Below are 20,134 nucleotides of genomic sequence, written 5' to 3'. Positions count from 1 at the left end.
AATAAATACTTCAAATAAAATAAAAGTCACCAGCGCTTAGGCTCCGCACAAGGTGGTCCTCCGCGTGTCTCTGTAGGGTGATCCTGTCTTCCGCAGTTGTAATGTCACACAGCGGAAGACTGCTTCTTCCATGGAGTCTCGCGGAAGACGTCTTCCGCGAGACTCCACGGAAGAAATTTTTTTCTTCCGTAGTTGTAATGTCTTCGCCGGAAGAAAATTTCTTCAGTCGAATCTGAAACGCTTACACCATTCTACTACAAAAAATAAACAATGAACCACAGAAAAGCAGCTACGTACCTTAGTTGACAAATATCACACCAAAGCAGAGCACAAGCCCAACCAGCACCGACAAAAATCGCACAGCACAAGCATCAAAATGGAGAAAACACAGGAGAGAGAAAGCAGAAAGGAAGAATGAAATAAAAAAAATAGATTTTTATAAAAGAAAAACGTACAGGGGCATTTTTAGGTTTTTAAAAAATTGTTGGGTGCACCAGCAATGTTGCTGGGTGCCCCTAGCAATTGCCAACACACCCCTTAAACGGGTCAGCCCGACTTGGCCCACTTAAAGTTTATTCCAGAAAAATGTGGTATGGCTTAGCCCACCACGGGTTGTGGGTTAAATGGATCTAAAATAAAAATATATATTTGTTTTTTTTAAAAGAAAATTCAACAAAAAAATCAATTTCTTTTAAAAAATAAATTTGAATAAATTATAAAAATATTAGTTAAATTAAATCTTCTACTATCCACACACCACAAGATATATTATTACAAGCTAGAAGACTAGAACTATAATAACAAAATTTTAAAAATAGTCTAAAACAAAACACTAAATAAAATAATGTTGAACAATATTACAAAATACTAAAAGTATATTTTAGATGAATTTTACTCTATTTCTAGTTAAATGAACAAAACACTTTAAAGCTTTAAAAAAATATTACAAAATACTAATAGGTTATTTTTTAGGTTGGCCAACCTGGGCTACCACAAGTTTATTTCGGGTGGACTGGGTCAAGTTTTACCCTCAATTGTAATTTTGTCTCCGTTTTTGGTCTAGTCTGATCCGAAACCGTGGTAAGCTAAGTTGGTCCATGAGTTTGAACCCATTTTGACAACTCTGTTACATCCACAAAGTAAAAAAAAAAATACAAAAATTAAAACTATTACAATATAATTTGATCATTTCAATATTCTCAAATAGTCAAATGAGTAATATTAACTTAAAACTTCAATTAAATATAAAATAATTTGAAACAAATTAAGATGTTTTATAATCAATTTTGGTACAATAGATTTGAATCACAAAATTTGAATTATAATAGTAATTGATTTTTTAAAACTTAAAATATATATTATATATGTTATATATAATAATAATAATAATTTAATACAAATTAATGAGTGTATTAAAATCTATCATCCAATCTAAAATTCTATAAATTTGTATGAATCAGGTCCAATTTAACCCAAATATCAAATTGAAATTATTTAGGTCAATTTAAATTGATAAACAACCTATAAGCATGAAGACCCCTACTCATAGATGATATAGATCAAGAGGGAAGTGGGAACAAGCACGTGAGGCGAGCAAAAAGAACAGTTAGGTTAGAGGGACATATTATTGCTTCTTCGATTCCTCATTCCTCCCACCTCAGCGGAATCCAAACCCAACAATTAACTGCGTTGAAACCCTTTTCCTTTTTAATTTTAAATCCTTACTATTATTTATTGGCTTATTGCACCTCAGGCCCTCACAGTAATGCCCAAATCTACAACTCAGCAATTCCAATAATAATATTTCACATTTTATTTTATTTATTATTACTATTATATACTATTAATATTAATATTGGCACCACCAGCAACACCTTTCTCTTTCTCTTGTTTAGTTTCGAACCCTTTCCTTTTCCTTCCTTCTCCGCCTCACCACCCTAACCCAACCCTCTCTCTTTCTCTCTCCAAAATCTCTCTCCCTCCCACCGTTATTTAGGGTTTGGCAGATCTCGATCCGTCACAATGGACGTTCGCAAGCGCGGAAGGCCCGACGTCAACCTTAACGGCGCCGTTAAGAAGACCAAGCAAGGTTATTACTTCTCCACTCTCTCCCCTTCCCAACCTCTCACATTTGCGACACTCCCAAACGCCCCGTTTTCGCTTCGTCGTTTTGCTTCTGCTTCAACGTCGTTTCACGTTTGCGCTTCCTAGCTAAGTCACTTAAAATTCTCACAAAAACTAATATATATATATATATATATATATATATATATATATATATATATATATATATATATATATATATATATATATACCATAAATTGTTTTTTATTTAAGTGAAACAGCTACTTAGGGTGGTTTAATCTTTAATGTTCACAATGTTGCAAGTTTTTTTTTTTTTTTTTTATGATTGCTTTATTAATTATTAGCACGGGGTCGTGAATTGCACGAAATTGCACATGACCTAAGTTGAAACTTGACCTAATTAATATAATTCAGATATATATATTTTTTACTGTACGGAATATCTATTGGCATTGTCAATCGCTAATCTCAGTCGGTCGGGGAACCTGAGTGACCACTAAAGTTGTGTTTTTTTTTTCTATCACAAGACCCGAATTCGAGAGCTTACTTAAGGTGCCTGAGTGAACCAACAACTTGTTTGTTGGCATAATTCCGATAAATTATTACTCATAAGTAAGGTGTTATTTTGAGAAAAAGTTCAAGGGTTTTAAATGGAGTGTACTAGATTAATAATAACGTAGAGAACGGTAACTGAGAAGAAGTAATTAATGTTTTGCAACAGAATTGGAGTCCTTATCAAGTGGTGTAGGAAGCAAATCGAAGCCATGTACCAAGTTTTTCAGGTTCTAATCTATTCCTATCTAATCTAAATAAATATATTTGGAAGTGCACATTTTGTATTTCCAATGGTGTTATTATTATTATAAGTTATTTTAAGAATTAATTGTTTTAATGATGCTATAAAATTAATGAATTAACTGGGTTGGTATTCGAAGCTTTTATACAGGTACATATACTGGTCTTTGGTCTAATCAAAGTTGTAACAGAATAATGGTTTAGTAATGGAGTACAATAAAGATGATAACAATTTGCAGGATGATCGTTGGCATTGGGAACTGAACAATATTATATCAAAGATAAATTGATTGTTTTCCTGGTTCATCTTTGCCTTGCTCCGTAATTAGTGTAAATGTTGTTTATTTAGCTAACTTAGTTAATAATAACTTTTCAGTTATTACTGCATTCTATTGTTTATGAACACACCTTTCAAATGGTAAGCTATTAACAAACTAATATGGTGAACTTTTGTTGGTTGGGTCAGGTACTATTTGTCTAAATTACGTTATATGCAATATGCAATTAAAGTTTAGTATCATGGTTGTGTTATGTTTTTCAGTAACTTGAACTAGCCTATTGTATCCAATCTTACAATGACTATACGAAACTGCTGATCAAGAGTTAGAGGTGAATTTTGAGACGTCGTTTGTTGATTTAAAGTAGTCTCCTATTATAGTTGTTCTTTTTAAAATCTTTCATGCTTGCTTGTTAGGGATCTTCTTGGGACTTCTATTTATTAGCATCCTTTGTAATGTAAATGTATACTTTGCTTGCCAGTTCTAACCTTTGAATGCCTGTTTGCTGTGTTAACAAAGAATTAAATCACATATATGATAATTATTATGGGAAATTACAAAAAAGTAATTCTTGGTAGAGATATTTCCAGATTAGAAATAGTTAATCATCTATTTTTTAATCAGAAAGAAAAACTAATTGTTTTGGCTTTTAATGGTGCTCAAATTTGATTCTTGAGCATTCTGGGTATCAGTTCTATAATGGAATTTTGTCCCTTGAATTTTCTCTATGAAATCCAGTTTGACCTGCATTAATCAATAATTTGTAACAGTTATCTGAAACTCGGTCTCAACCTGAGGCTAACAAATACTTGTGCCTTTATCTCTGTAGGCTTAGTACCAAACCATCCTGATATGCACAGGGCAGGTAGATCCTCCCAATAGAGCTTGTGGTGTGTTAGGGTTGTTTATCCTTGTGATGTGGGCCAGGTGCGGGTTTAGATCAAATCAATCCTTCCCTCATCCTCTGTATAGAGGGGGAGAAATTTGTCACTTTTTTTACTTGTGTTGTTATAATCTTTATATATATAGGAGTAAATATTGGCCATGCAACCATACACAATTGTTCCAAATTGTTTTAATAAGTTTTTATCTAACCATCCATTTCAATTATACAGTTGATATTTGCTCCTCACACATTCTCATTTCTCACTTGATATGCCCTCTATATATATCAAGGAAAATTTAGTGTTACCGAATACCAAGATTGTAATCCAGCACATATGGTCATGCAAACTTATGATGAGATTCCCCTCAATGATCACTCTCAATCAAGGTTCTAAATTGTGGTTTGGTTTTGTTGCAATCCTTGATGGTGTGGACAAATGTGGCCACAATTGTGGTTGCAGTAACTTCAAAAACCTTGACATTGTGGCCGAAATTGCGGTTGTTGACTCTTTTTAAAACCTTGCTCTCAATAGTCAATTCTACATCTGAACTTGTTTTAATGGGATACTGTAGAACTTCTGTGTTGGAGTGTAGAAATCCTACCTTGTTAATTGATTTTTGCAAAAAGAAACAAAGCCCAAGCCTGATTTCAATAAGAACCCATGCCCCAATGATCAATTTCTTTAATAGCCCATAACTGATTTTGTTCAGTGAGAAGCCTGACAAGACAAACCTGGTAGTTTGGTGGGTGGGTGCTGTGTGATTTTGTTCTCTCTCTACAACTGATTCTCAGTGCATTTCTGTGCCACTGCAGTTTTTTGGTGGTTCTGACCAGTGGCCATACTTACATTACATTGTTACTATGTTTTGATTATGCTATGACTCCCCCCTTCTTTCCCTCAAGCACATGATGGAGATGGGTAGGAATTGATGATTCATGACTAGGAGTGTGTAAGGTGGTTGGGTTGAGAAAACACAACTCTTGGACTATGTTTGCCCCAACTTTTCTTTGGTTTAAAAGCTACATTGAAGTTTGAAGCTTTAAATTAGAGTTTTAAGAATAAAGTAGAAGTTGCTTGACAGTTTTAGCTTAAAAGTTAACTTTCTTCATTTTATTGTCCTGCATCGATTATTTTAGGGTGAGAGGGAGATTAGTTGAACTATGCAGATTATTTTTAAAAGTTACTTCAGTTAGCTTTTTTTTAAAGCTACTTTTCCTCCATTTTCTTTAATGAAAAATAAGCTCCTTAATTTAACAGATTCTCTCTAAATGTGTGGGCTTAGCTTCTCTTTTAAGCAGAAGGAAAATAAAAAAGAAAGCTGGGCCAAACACTACCAAAGTTGTTTGATTACTACTTGTGAAAATTTAATCCTGTGAAGGACTTAAAAGGGAAGAGTCCATTCTCTAAACTTTTGGTGGAAATTGTATTTTTGTTCAATAATTTATCCCTCTGTTTGAAAATTCACCATCAGTTTTTCTCACAATGGCTGTACACTTTGTTAAATGTATTAAAGCTAATTAGATAAGGTCACAAGCTAACAATAACATTGTGATAAGCATTTTTCTGATAAATTTTCCCATTGATGGTTATATATTAAACAGAGACAATAATAAGTCGTTGCTTCCATATGGCTACTTGTCAATTCATTGTTTTGCTATGATACAATGTTGCAATTACTAAGTATTGCTCTGTAGCTGCTAACTGGTCTTTACACATTATCATTATTTATCTTTTGTGAAATCAAAATAAGAATTTTCAGATTTTGTTTGGTGGATATAAAGTACTGGTCTACAATTAAACATTGGCACAGTATAGGAAAGATTCATTATGCTAAAATGTTGACCTGGTTGCTCCTCTGCATGGGGGCCTTGCTGGATCTCTGCGCTGTGTCACCTATATCTCTGTCTTGTGTTTGACTAATTGTTCCTGCTTTAGTGCTTCTCTTTCATGGACTTGGTTTTTGAGTTTTGCTGTTTCAAAATTTAATTCAACATAGCACGTGCATGTCTTGCTAAATAATCCATGATCCCTTTCCATTTTTACATTCTTATAACTTAGGTTGTAGAAAACAGGAAACAAAAAGAGGCTTTCTTTTTATGTAACAACTAAGAAGTATTGATATGATGATCTGATTGTGCTGTAATGTCTTTTGCAGTACTGCTGGCTGCCCATTTGGTGAGGGCTGCCACTTCTTACATTATGTTCCAGGTGGTTACAATGTTGTTGCCCATATGATGAATTTAAAACCCGCGGCTCCTCCACCAAGAACCGTTGCTGCACCACCACCCATCCCGAATGGTTCTGCTCCATCTGCTGTTAAAACCCGCATATGTAACAAATTCAATACTGCCGAAGGATGCAAATTTGGTGACAAGTGCCATTTTGCCCATGGTGAATGGGAACTTGGCAAACCTATTGCTCCATCAATTGATGATCATCATCATCATCGTCCTTTGGGACCTCCAGCAGGTGGTCGTATGGCTGGTCGAATTGAGCCTCCTCCCGCTATGGCTGGTAGCTTTGGTGCCATTTCTACCGCCAAGATCAGTGTAGAAGCTTCCCTGGCTGGAGCTATCATTGGGAAGGGTGGTGTGAACTCGAAGCAGATCTGTCGCCAAACAGGAGCCAAACTTTCAATTCGAGAGCACGAATCCGATCCAAATCTTAGAAACATTGAACTCGAGGGAACTTTTGAACAGATTAAGGAAGCAAGTAACATGGTAAAAGATTTACTTTTGACCGTGTCAATGTCTGCCCCACCAAAATCCACCCCAGGTGTTCCTGGTGCCCCTGCCCCCCCTGGAAGCAACTTCAAGACCAAGCTGTGTGAGAATTTTGCAAAAGGATCTTGCACCTTTGGAGAGAGATGTCACTTTGCACATGGAGCTGCTGAATTGCGCAAGTCGGGAGTATGATTTTGTTTTTCCATTTGTATTAGCCAGGCTATTATTATTATCATCATTATTGTTGTTGAAGCTGTGCATTGCTACTTAATGGTACTGAAATTAATTCTTGATGTTATAGTTTTGCAGTACTAAGTTAATTTTCAAAACTACTTTTTTGCGATTGCAAATACTGTTCTTTTTCTTAAAATGATGATTTCACAATAAGAGCATGCTTGATTTAAGAAAAGGCAAATGCTACTCGGTGCTCTTAATGTATTGGTTGAAGAATTAAAAGGATTTTTTTTTTTATTGGAATGTGTAAAATTATGTTACTCATGATGTTTTTTTTTTTTATGATTTTTAGAATAAATATTTTTAGTTTTTTAACAGATGACGTTGATTATTAGTAAGATTCAAAATGCTACATGTGATTATTTTGGGGTGCAAAATGACAGTTTTGTTTTGTTTTTCAAAGATTTGTATATGAATTATTGATAAAAACAATAAATAAAATTAAAATAAGTTAATGCTTTTGTAGTTAAAAAATGTAAAAGAAAAATATATATTTCTCGCATGCCCTTATCCTGTCTCGGCCGTGAAACTGATTAATTTCCGATCCTCCACCACAAATGTGCCTAATCATTTATATATTATTAATATGTTCTGTTTTGGACTTTTATTGAACTTGGGTGGTCAAGAAGCTTTTCCAATGACCAAAGAAAACTCATTTGAAGTGATAGACATGTAGCAGGGTCGACTGTTTTAATTTTTTTTTCCCAAGTAAAATGATTTAATTGAAGGAAATGATCAGAAAATGATCTAAAGTTTTGAAGTGAATGAACTTATTATGGTCTTTACTTGGATATGATTTTGAGAAACAAGGGTTGTCAATGGATGGGTAAGTATATTCAAATACATGTAACGATATATTAAAGTGAAAAAATTTGACAATTTTGTAAGTTTTGAAAATATCCTGTTCTTGTTTCTGGAATGAAATCTTTGGTCTCCAATTTGAATATAGTTTGTCTCTTTAATTAAATGATTAATAGTTTGGTAAAACAATTTATCTTAATAAAACATTCTCTTGACCAATTCTATTTTCATTTTAAATTTTATTGTTTAAGATGTACTGAAATTATAAAGTCAAGATTCAAATCTCCATCACTCCTTATTTGTCAACCTTGGTAGCTTTTTATGTTGACTTATTAACTTAAAGAGACCAGAAAGGTATTCAGGAGATTTTTTTTATCATGTGTTCAGGACATTTGAATTTTGATTTCAATTTTTAAGTACTTTTCAAACAAAAACATGACTAGGTGTCCCATTAGACATTCTGTACAACTAAATGAGCTTTAGACGAGACTTCAACCGTACAACAATACTTGCACTCTTGTACTTGTAGTCATGAGTGAGCATTTATACCATTCCTTTTCGTTGTAGGGGGAAGGTTGGGTAGGTCTTGTGATATTCAACCTTTACATACATGATGATATGATGGTATAAACATCTTGATATTGTCATACTTCACGAAAACAGTAAAGTGCTTGTCAAATAAAGTAGATTAAGCTTACAATTTGAAAAAGAAATCAATATCTTTCTTTTAGAAGAAAAAAAAAAGATGAGAGAATATTTGGATTGATGACATCAATCATGTTTTAAGAATTGGATCGATCATATAACCAATAAAAGTTTATTATTTTGAGGCAAACGTGTCTTATAAATGATTCATTCATGATGAAAGTGGCATGGGAGTTGTGTACTAAACCAAATACCTTGGGGGTGAAGGTCATTCGATCTAAGTATAGGTGTGGAGAGAAAGTTATGCCCATAATTGAGAACAAAAGGATGAGATCTAATTTATGGTCTGGAGTCAAACATGTGTGGGATACTTTTCAAACTGTAGATTGCAGGGTTTAAAGACGTGAGATGGAAGTGCTCGAGTGATGGTAGGTTCCAGATTAAAAGTGTTTACATTGATACTGCTAAGCTGGAGAATTTTCCAAATATCCCCCTATATAGAATAATCTGTCGGGTGCGGAAAGGACTAGAGCCCACCTTTGGAAGGTTGCTACGGAAGCTTTAGCAACAAATGAAAAGTAGGGATGAAGCTAGAGAAAATAGTTAAGGGGGGCCAAAATTTGACACTTTAATAAGGAAAATCAATAATGATTAATTTCTACTATATTGTGCCAAAAATGAGCAAAAATGCAACAAAAATAAAAAGATGAACAAAGAAGTTCAAAGAATCATGATTTGACTAGAACAAATAAACTCTAAATCTCCTCGCAGCAACCACTTTGATTAAACTCTGAATGATCCCTTTGATGGTATAATATTTCTTTTTATCTATGTTACAAAATTGTGTCTTATATCCTAGAGAAGAACTAAAAAAAAAACTCTCTACTTCTAGACTATGCAATGATAATAATAATAATAATAATAATAATAATAATAATAATAATAATAATAATAATAATAATAATAAAAGTATTATTTCAAGCCTAATCGACTTAACCAACTAAAACTACCTAATTGTTAATTGTTACAATAGAATAACAGAAAATCAACTAAGTTGAAAATTTCAAAGATACTCAATCAGACATCCGAGTAAAAAGTTATTGTCGTTAATTCTCCACCTTGATTCAATAAAAAAAAATAGTGGCGGTAGAAACAAGGTTCAATCATCCTTTTGTTGAATTAAGTCCAAACAATGAAAAAATTTGTTACTTGGAAGAGGCTTTGTAATCATATTAGAAGGATTGTAATAAGTTGAAATATTCTTGACTATAATTGATCCTCTGACAAAATGCAGCTTAATATCAATGTGTTTTGTCCTCTCATGATGCACAAAATTTTTGGATAAATCAATGACACTTTGGCTATCTTAGTGTATTGTGATCACTTTATCTTGTATCTTTAGCTCCTTTGCAATGCCTTCAAGCCATAGAGATCCTTTCACAACTTCTGTAAGAGCAATATACTCAGCTTTAGTGGTTGATAAAGCCACTACCTTTTGAAGGCTAGCTTTCCAACTAATTGTAGTGCCAAAAGCAGTGAACACAAATCTTGTGATGAATTACCTTGAGTCTAAACAACCAACATGATCAGAGTCTACAAAACCTTCAATAGCAGTTGTTCTTCTACTATCCCTAGCTCCACCATAGACCAAACCTCTCCCAGATGATCCTCTAGTATATCTGAGTATCCATTTCAAGGCTTGCCAATGTGCTTGGCCTGGATTTGCCATGAACCTACTCACTAGGCTCGTTGCATATGCTATGTCAAGGCAAGTACATATCGTAACATACATCACTAACCCTACAACATTAGCGTATGGAATACCTTCCGTGTAAATTATATCATCATGTGTCTTAGGTGCTTGACTTGTATTGAGCTTAAACTGTTGAGACATAGGAGTAGTTACAGGTTTGGAATTTGACATTCCAAACCTTTCAAGAACTTTTCTGAGATATAGCCCCTGAGACAAATACAACAATTTCCTTTTTCTGTCTCGTTTGATTTCTATTCCCAATATCCTCCTGGCTGCTCCGAAATCCTTAATTTCAAATTCCCCGCTCAGCTCAAATTTCAATTTTTCAACTTCACTTTTGTTATTACTTGTTATCAAAATATCATCAACATATAATAACAATATCACAAACTTGGCTTTAAAAGAAAATTAGAAGTAAACATTGTTAGAGATAGGGGGAGCAACATGAAGAAGCTTGAAGAAGTTTTGTCTTTTACATGTCCAACTCCTTGAGTGACATTTGTATTGATTGTTGCATCTTAGTCTCTATCCTTTCATATGTATATCATGCATCATCATGTAGAAGTAAGAAGATTGTTTCTAAAGTTAAAAACTTCTTCAGTGCATAGAACTCTATGTTTTAATCGATTACATAGTTCACTTGAGACAATGACTGGTTTTTCATAAGTCTCTGCTTTAATCGATTACCAGATAATCGTAATCGATTACTTCACTCTTAAAAGTGTTCCCAGAAGTGACCAAGAACACTTTAATCAATTACATCAAGAATCTAATTGATTACATTGTTCTTGAAAGTTTTCTAGATGTTGGAAAGAACCTTTAATCGATTGAAATGATAATATAATCGATTATAGGTGGTTAAAACTGTTTTCTCTATAAATAACCACCTTGTGTTCTCACTTTTGCGGGATGAAATAAGAAAAAGAAAGAAAGAAGATTAAGTTCTTAGAAAAAGTGTGCGACTCACAACTTCTAAACTTTGTTTTTGAAGCTCTCATGATAAAAAGTGAGTTGTGGATTTCTCTTGAGTTCAAGAAGACACTCATTCACTCAAGCAAAGGTTCTTGCATGTGATTGATCAGGTTGTGTTTCTCCTTGGCTCAGTTTTTCGTGTGTTTTAAATGTTGTTAGTATATGCATGAATTTCTGAAGGCAGCTAGAATAGATTTTTCTAGTTTGGGCTAAGGGTAGGTTTCTCTTAGGCTTTTATTCACAAAGGATCCTAGGGTTAGGTGCCTTAGTCTCTTTTTCTAGGTAGGAACTAAAATTGATTGTGATTTCTTGTAAGAATTCTATATGCATAGTGGAAATCTAATTCAGGTTGGATTAGATAACTGAATTAGCTTCTTTAGAGATAGAGAGTGAACTAGTATAAAAATTGGTGTACATCATCTCTTCATCTCATCTTTCTTTCTCATTCTAGTCTTGATCAATTTACTGAAGGTTAAAGAAAATATCTTTTTGAGCAAGAACTTTAACAAAGGATTTTGTGTTAAAGGTGATTTGATTAAATATTGGTTATCAAAAGTTTGTGATATGATCCTTGGAAAAGAAGTTTTTTTAACTGGTTTTTTAAGTTTGATTTGATTTAGAAACTAATTCACCCCCCTCTTGATTTGTGAGTTCCATCATCTTTTTCAAACACAATTATCAGAGTGACTTCTATGAAACTTTATATGAGCCATAAATTCATCAAATCTCCTATTCCATTGCTCGAGGGATTGTTTCAAACAACTATACGAGGATTTGTTTAATTTGCAAACATAATCCTCTTTACCTCTGGCTTCAGACCCTTCAAGTTCCTTCATCAATATCACCTCATCAAGCTCTCCATACAACAATGTTGTCTTCACATCCATTTGTTCTAACATAAGATCAAATTCTACCACCATAGCCAACAACACTCTGATTGACCTGTGTTTCAGTGTAAGAGAGAAAACTTCATTATAGTTAATTCCTTCCTTTTAAGTGAATCCTCGAGCAACAAGTCTAGCTTTAAGTCTATTTGGTTCAACTCCTTGGATGCCTTCTTTCTTCTTGAAGATCCACTTGCAGCTGCCTATTCTAGAACCAAGTTTTTTTAAAATCAATTCCCTTGTATGGTTTTCATGAAGAGACTTAATCTCTTCACTCATGGCACTTAGCCATTTTTCTTTCTCTTTACTAGCTAAGATAACTTGAAGGCTTTTTGGCTCTTCCTCCAAAACTTCACTAGCAGCTACCATAGCAAATGCTATTAGATAAGCATATTCATACCTCTTAGGTGATTTGATTTCACTTTTGGTTCTATCTCGAGCTAGCATATAACCATCTCCTTCTTGTTGCTCTTCTTCAGATTCCTCTTCATCAAGAGGCCTATTAACAACTTGTGTTTAAGCATGCTTGTCCTTAGTCTCCACCTCAAAATTTAATTTTTCAGAATTTACTTACTTTGATCAGTGTTGGACTGAACCATGTTGGGCTTGGTCTTGTAGGCCATCTCAACTTCATTGAAGACAATATCACAAATCACTAAACACCTCTTATAACTAGCCTCCAAACACCACAACTTATACCCTTTCACTCCCTCAGGGTATCCCAGAAAGATGCACTTTAAAACTCTAGGTTTCAATTTGTCTTGCTTAATGTGAGTATAGGCAACACAACCAAATACCTTTAGTTGTATTAGACTTAGTGGATGGCCAAAACAAATCTCTTCAAGGGTTTTAAAATTCATAGTTGTTGAAGGACACTTGTTGATGAGGTATACAACAGCCATTGCTGCTTCAGCCCAAAAAATCTTGGGTAATCCTGCACTCAACAACATACATTTCACTCTCTCCAAAATGGTCATGTTGAATATTTCAACTGCACCATTTTTTGAGGGGTTCCAACAGCTATTTTGTGCCTGGCAATGACATTCTCTTTGTAGAAGGATTGAAAGGTTCAAAGTAGAACTCTAGACCATTATCAGTACGAAACCTCTTGATCTATCTGCTTGTTTGGTTTTCCACAAGTGTCTTCCAACTGTTAAAGTTATCAAAAGCCTTGTCTTTTGTTTTCTGAATGTAGATCGACAACTTCCTTGAGTAGTCATCCACAATGCTCAAGAAGTACCTTGCACCAAAATGAGAGGAGGTCTTGGTTGGACCCTAAAGATCAACATTAACATAATCTAGGGTACCTTTTGTTCTCTATTATCCAACATTGAATTTGGCTCTGGAAGCTTTTCCATAGACACAATGTTCACACAACTTCAATTTCTCCATTCTATCCCCACATAACAACTCATGTTTTCCCAATTCAATCAACCTCTTCTCACTTACATGGCCTGACCTTATGTTCCATAACTTCATTTTTGATAAAAATCTTCCTATTGCAATGGCTACAGAGCCAATTACAACTTCACCATCCACAGAATATAGGTCATTCTTCATAATTTCCCTCATGATAGTCATGGAATCTTTAACTACATTTAGTATTCATTTTTCTCCCTTGAACACATACCTTATTTAATCAAATTTTCTAAGAGAGATTACATTTCTCTTTAGCTCTGGTACATATGTGACCTCTATGAGAAATCTCACAGCCCTATCATGAAACTTGAACCTTATAGACCTAATTCCTTCAATTTTGCAAGGCTTGTTATCTCCAAGGAGTACCAACCAATCTGCTTGATTAGAAAATTGTTTAAACCATGATTTGTTTGGTGTCATATGCCATGAACACCCTGAATCCATTATCCAAACAGTTTCTGGATTCTCTTCATACACCACTAGTGCCTCTGCAAATTCATAGCCATCATCTTAAATAATGGCAGCATTCCTTGAGTCCTTCATCCTATCATCACTGCCACCTTTTTTCTGCCTTTCAGGACCAACTCTCCTTGTATAGCCCTTTGTAGAAGCAAATGTCTTTGGTGTTTTGATGATGATCATGATGATTTGATGCAAATGATGCAAATGCGCTTTTCAAGTTTAAATTCAAGACATTGATTCAAGAATACAAGCCACAACATCAAGATGATCACTAGTATGTTAGGAATGGAATTCCTATTTGATATAGCAAAAGGTTTGGCCAAGTAATTTAAGTTAAAAAGTGTTTTTCAAGAGATTTACTCTCTGGTAATCGATTACCAGAGGATGTAATCGATTACCAGTGGCCAAAAATGCTTTACAACAGCTACTAAATATTTGAATTCAAATTTTAGACTGTGTAATCGGTTACACAATATTGGTAATCGATTACCAGCAGTTAATAAACGTTTTAATTCAAATATTAAAACCTGTAATCGATTACACAAATCCTGTAATCGATTACCAGAGGAGATTTTCAGAAAATAACTTCCAAGAGTCACATCTATTCAAATGGTGTATGAATGACCATCAAAGGTCTATTTATATGTGACTTGGAAACACGAATTAAATATGAGAGTTTTGATTGCTCAAAAAGTTTTATCCTCTCAAAAGATTAAGAGAGTTTTTCTGAATTGAAATGTCTTATCCTCTCAAAGATTCCTTGGTCAAACACTTGCATATTCAATAAGGAATTGTGATTGATCTTCATTGTACAATCTATCTCTTTCAAGAGAGATTTCTTCTTCTCTTCTTCTTACTTCTGAAATGGGATTAAGAGACCGAGGGTCTCTTGTTGTAAAAGAATTCTGAACACAAAGGAAGGATTGTCCTTGTGTGTTCAGAACTTGTAAAAGGATTTTACAAGAGAGTGGAAAATCTCAAGTGGGTTGCTTGAGGACTGGACGTAGGCACGGGAAGTGGCCGAACCAGTATAAATCAAGTTTGCATTTCTTTCTTCCCTTAAACTTCTTTTATTTATTACTATTTATCTTTGGCTTGAAAGAAGTTTATTTTGAATTGTTTTTTTAGTAATTCATGTTAAGGGTGCATTGTTAATCTAAAAAGAGAGAGTAAAATTTTAATTGGGGAATAGTTCTTGTTATCTTAATTCAACCCCCCCTTCTTAAGATAACTGAGGCCATTTGTCTAACACCCTTTTTTTTATAGTGATAACATCTAATTGTGAAGATATTTCCTCCACCATTCTTTTAGTTTTCTAGATTTTGCTTCTTCTTATTTGATTTCCTATTTTTCTTGAAGATCTTGCTTCTTGTTGTCAGCCCTTCACCACTTGTAGAGAACTTCTTTTCCTTTCTTTCATTCAATTCCTTTGAATTTAGAGTAGCCTGCACTTCATCAAGAGAAACAAAGTCTCTTCCAAATAGTAGAGTCTCTTTGAATTGAGAGTGACTCTTAGGAAAAAAGCACAACAATATAAAAAATCTTGATCCTCATCATCAATGGTGACATCAATATTTTCAAGATCTAGAATCACTTTATTAAACAAATCTAATTGTTCTCCTATTGATATATTTTTTTTTGCATTTTACACGAATACAAAGACTGCTTTTGGTAAAGACGATTAATTAAAGATTTGGTCATGCACATGTTGGACATGTGGCCTCAAAAATCTTAAGAAGGGGTAAATTAATTTCCCACTAACAAACTTTTAACCCCCTTCTAAAAGAAGAGATAGGCTCAGAATGCAAAAGAAGCAGCAATCAATTTAATAATGTTCTTTAAACATGCAAGACAAAATTGATTGCAATAAAATGAATGAGATAAGGGAAGAGAGAATGCAAATATAGTTTTTATACTGGTTCAATAAAGTTCGTGCCTACATCCAGTACTTAAGCAACCCACTTGAGATTTTCCACTCCCTTTGTAAAAATCCGTTTACAAAGTCTGAACCATACAGGGACAACCCATCCCTTGTGTTCAGGAATCCTTACAACTTAAGAGACCCTCAGTCCCTTAATCAATCTCTTTGAAAGAGAAGAAAGAAAGAAGAATTCTCTCTTGAAGAGAAGGATATTACAATTGAAGTCCATGGAGAAACTCTTAATGGATTTACAAGTGTTTGTCCAAGAGTTTCTTTTGAGAGAGCATTTGGAAATGAAGTTCTCTTGGAATATCTCTCTCATTGTCTTTTGAGAGGATAAGACATTTTGGACCATCAAAACTCTCTCTCCAAAATTCGTGCCCAAGTCATCTATTTATAGGCCTTTGATGGCCATTCACCAATCCAATGAAAAGATGTGACTGTTGACAGTTTTTTTGAAAACTCTCCCCTAGTAATCGATTACAATATTTGTGTAATCGATTACACAGTTATACACTACTAAAAAAAAGGCTTTCTACATCGGTCAATTAACATCGGTTATTGCAAAAACCGATGTTAATGAAACCGCGGTGACATTTTTGTTAATAAATGGAGTTACCTAACATCGGTTTTATAAAAACCAATGTTAACTACTTAATGTTAACATCGATTATTTAAATAACCGATGTTAACATGATGTTAAGATGAATATGTTAACATCGGTTTTGTAAAAACCGATGCTAACTTCATAGTGTTAACATCGGTTTTGACAAAACCGATGTTAAGGAGTTGAACTGAACATCGGTTTTTAGAGAAACCGATGTTACCTTGTTGATGTTAACATCGGTTTTTACAAAACCGATGTTAACAGATTCATCCTAACATCGGTTATCCTTAAAAAACCAATGTTGATGTTGTTATGTTAATAAGTTAAAACGTGTTGAAATTTCACAACTCGCGCGCTCAAAAACCCTGCTGCACTCTCTCTTCTCTTTCTCCTCCCACCTAAAATATGTCGGAAACCGCTCGGTCGACACCCACATTGCCCCACATTCATTTCAATACTGTCGGAAACCACTCGCTGGAACCCACAGAATCTCCTATCGAAGAAAAGTCAAAGAAAACCCTACACTGTTGTTGGAACTGTGGGTCAAAGAAAACCCTACACTGCTCTTGGAACAGTCGTGGGTGCTCAAAGCTCAAAGCTTTCTACGTTGCCAGTTAACAAGGTATGAGCTCTACCTTAGTTTGTTGCTCTTCTTAGTAAGTTCTTAATCAGTGCGTGGCATTGTCCGAAGGTTCTTATCAAATTATTGGGTCATTTTGTCCACTTGGCTAACCATATAAAAGTATCAATAAGAATTGTAATGTGGGGTTTCATTTTGTTGTGGCAGTTGATTGTGCTTTACGTGGTTTTCAAGCTTGACGAGAGTTACACGCTGAGCAAAGTTTCCATCCGTGCCGGTGATGGTTTTCACAACTTGAAGGTAAATTTTTATTTTATTGGTTTGGATTTGATTGGGATGATTATGCTTAATTATTTGGTGTTGACTTTGGGAACATTTTTAGGAGATTAAGACCGTGGAACTCGTGAAGCCAACTGGGTGGGTTTATCTATCCTTGTCTGAAGTTGATCCTAGGTAAGTACAGTGTTCTTTATGTATCCAGTTTTTGTTGGTTTAAGTTTGTATCTAGTTTTTGTTGTTTGGAGGCCTGGATTTTTGTTTTCAACCAAATTTTGTGTGCAAGTTTTGGTAGATTTCTAGCATAGAGTGAAAATGAATTAGTATACTTTTCTTCATTTTTTTCTATAAAAATTTAGTGATGTTCATATTAATTGAATGATTTGCTTTCATTGGAAAAGATTGTCATATCTTTTTCTTCCAGTGTCTAAAATTAAGTGGTTACAGGTATTATAGAATACCCCTGTCATCCCTAATACTTTATTTGTAATTTGTAACAACACAATGCTTGAAAAAACTTTTTGGTCTATGCTAGAAATTAATGCCATCAGGACCTGGGCTCTTGTCATTGCCACATTCCCAAACAACATTTTGAATTTCAATCTCCTAAAATGGGGCCACAAGCATGGAATTCTGCTGTTGGTCTATGGTTTTGAAATTGATACCATCAATCTTAGGTCTCTGAAAATCTGCTTCTTGGAATTTGTTGGAGAAGAAGGTTCTGATTTCTTCCTTCACCTTATTAGGTTCATCTGTCCATTCACCTTCAATGAGTAGTCCTTTGATGCAATTTGTATTTCTATTTGCATTCACCCTGATATGGAAAAATCTAGTGTTGCAGTCTCCCTTCTTTAACCATCTTGATCTAGATTTGTGCCTTAGCAATGCTTCATGGGCCTGGGCAACCACCCACAAATCTTCCTGCAACTTCTTTCTTCTTGAAATTTCCAAATCAGTCATCTGTCTATGCAATGTGTCCTCCTCTAATTTATTAAGCTCCACTTCCAAGTGCTGGACTTTTTTAAAGCTATCCCCATATTCTTCCTTGTTCCATATCTTTAATCTGCACTTCAACCTTTTGATTTTTTCTTTTAATACATATGCAACTCTATTGATGTTTTTTAATTCCCCTCTCAGCTGCCATCATATCATCTCTATTTTCCATATCCAATATAAGCCCCTTAACCTTATTGGCATCTTCCCCATAAGTCAAGCCCATTTCCTTTAAAAGAGCACATTGCAGCTCTATTGGGCCTTGTTGTATTGAAGGCATGGAATCAGTTATAGAAATTGAGTTTGAGTCCACAGCTGGTTCCTTAAATTGTTGGGCCTTTCCATTACTTCTCAACACCTCCTTTATTCTCACATAAACCTTTGTGGCAGAATGAGTTGGGCCATTTATCCGCTGGCCCACTTCCTCACTTGCTACCTTTAAGTCATATTGACCAAAGGGGACATTGACCCTGCTTTTCTTCTTTATATTCGAATTGCTGTTGTGAGGCAGAATTACCTCAAGAGGCAAATCCTTCTCCTTATCCCCCTCTATGGCTATTTCTTTTTTTTTTGAACGGCCAAAATTATATTAAATATATAATAGAAGTTACATAGTACCAAAAGTACTACAAGAAGCCACAGGAGGTAAGATCTCCTGGAACAGAAAGGCAATTAAAACTATCCATCAACCCAACAAAAACAATACATCCCAGCCCAACAACACAAACACTACTTAAAAGCCAAAGCCATAGATGAGGACCATTGGTGAAAAGGAACATTAAAATCCTTTTCCCACCCCTCATCCAGGACCAAGAGAGGAAAATTGTATTATCCACCAGCTTCGAGATGACAAAAGGATGATTGTTGAAGATAATGTCATTTTTGAGCTTCCATATTGATGTTGTAGCTGCTATCCACCAAATTTTCCACCTTGTGTTGGTATCCTTTAATCCTGCCATGGGAGAGTGCTGAAGGAAATTATCCATAGGCCTACAATGGAACACTCTAGGTTCCTTAACCCACGAATTAAATTCCCACCATAGAGGCATAACTTTATGACACAAGAAGAACAAATGAGAGGCAGATTCAGCTTTGTTTTGACAAAAGGGGCAAAGATCATTTTCAATGGTAACATGCCTCCTAATTAAATTATCCTTAGTGGGCAATCTGTCCCATAGAAGTCTCCAAGCAAAAACTAGAGCTCTAGGAGGGATTTTGATGTTCCATAGGTGCTGGAAACCAAGACACTGATCTTCATCAAGATGTTCAGCTTTGACACAAAGATAGGCAGAATTGGTAGAGAAAATTCCTTTAGGGTCAGCTCCCCACACCCAAGAGTCTTTCAAACTTGTAGATGGACTAATAGCAGCAGTTTGATCAATAAACTCTGAGGCTCTTCCCATTTCATTATCAAACAGATTGCGCCTCCAAGAAAAGCTCCATTCCCACCCAGATTCACAAAAGGGTCCCATGCTTGCCACTGTCTGAAATTTTTGAGATGAGAGGATAAAGCCCATATCCATGTTTGGATGTTAGAATTCGAGCCCATAGCTGGTTTTGATTAAAGGATAAAGCCCATATCCATGTTCCCAATAAAGCTGCATTAAATCTAGTAATATCCTTAATCCCAAGTCCCCCAACCTCCTTAGGGAGGCAAATGCCCTCCCACTTCACCCACGCAATTTTCTTGAGATCTTGAGAACCCCCCCACAGAAAATTCCTTTGTAAAGAGATCACTTTCCGAACTACTTTTTGAGGAATTTTAAAAAAAGATAGGAGATATATTGGTAGAGCAATTAGTACTGAATTTATCAAAGTA

General features: G+C 34.8%; 1 protein-coding gene across 1 annotated transcript; it reads left to right on the top strand.

Moving 5' to 3' along the window:
• The first annotated feature begins 1,872 nt into the window (after window positions 1-1,872).
• Window positions 1,873-7,100, top strand: LOC100817463 (zinc finger CCCH domain-containing protein 14-like). Its single transcript, NM_001255162.2, is given in 3 exon segments — window positions 1,873-2,089; window positions 2,807-2,867; window positions 6,201-7,100. Coding segments are annotated over 3 exon segments (888 nt in total). The 5' UTR covers window positions 1,873-2,022; the 3' UTR covers window positions 6,961-7,100.
• Window positions 7,101-20,134: the final 13,034 nt, after the last annotated feature.

The sequence above is a fragment of the Glycine max genome, chromosome 2, assembly GCF_000004515.6.
Source record: "Glycine max cultivar Williams 82 chromosome 2, Glycine_max_v4.0, whole genome shotgun sequence".
Classification (NCBI taxonomy): domain Eukaryota; kingdom Viridiplantae; phylum Streptophyta; class Magnoliopsida; order Fabales; family Fabaceae; genus Glycine; species Glycine max.
The sequence above is the reverse complement of the archived record's forward strand: the minus strand, read 5'-3'. Positions and strand labels throughout refer to the sequence as shown.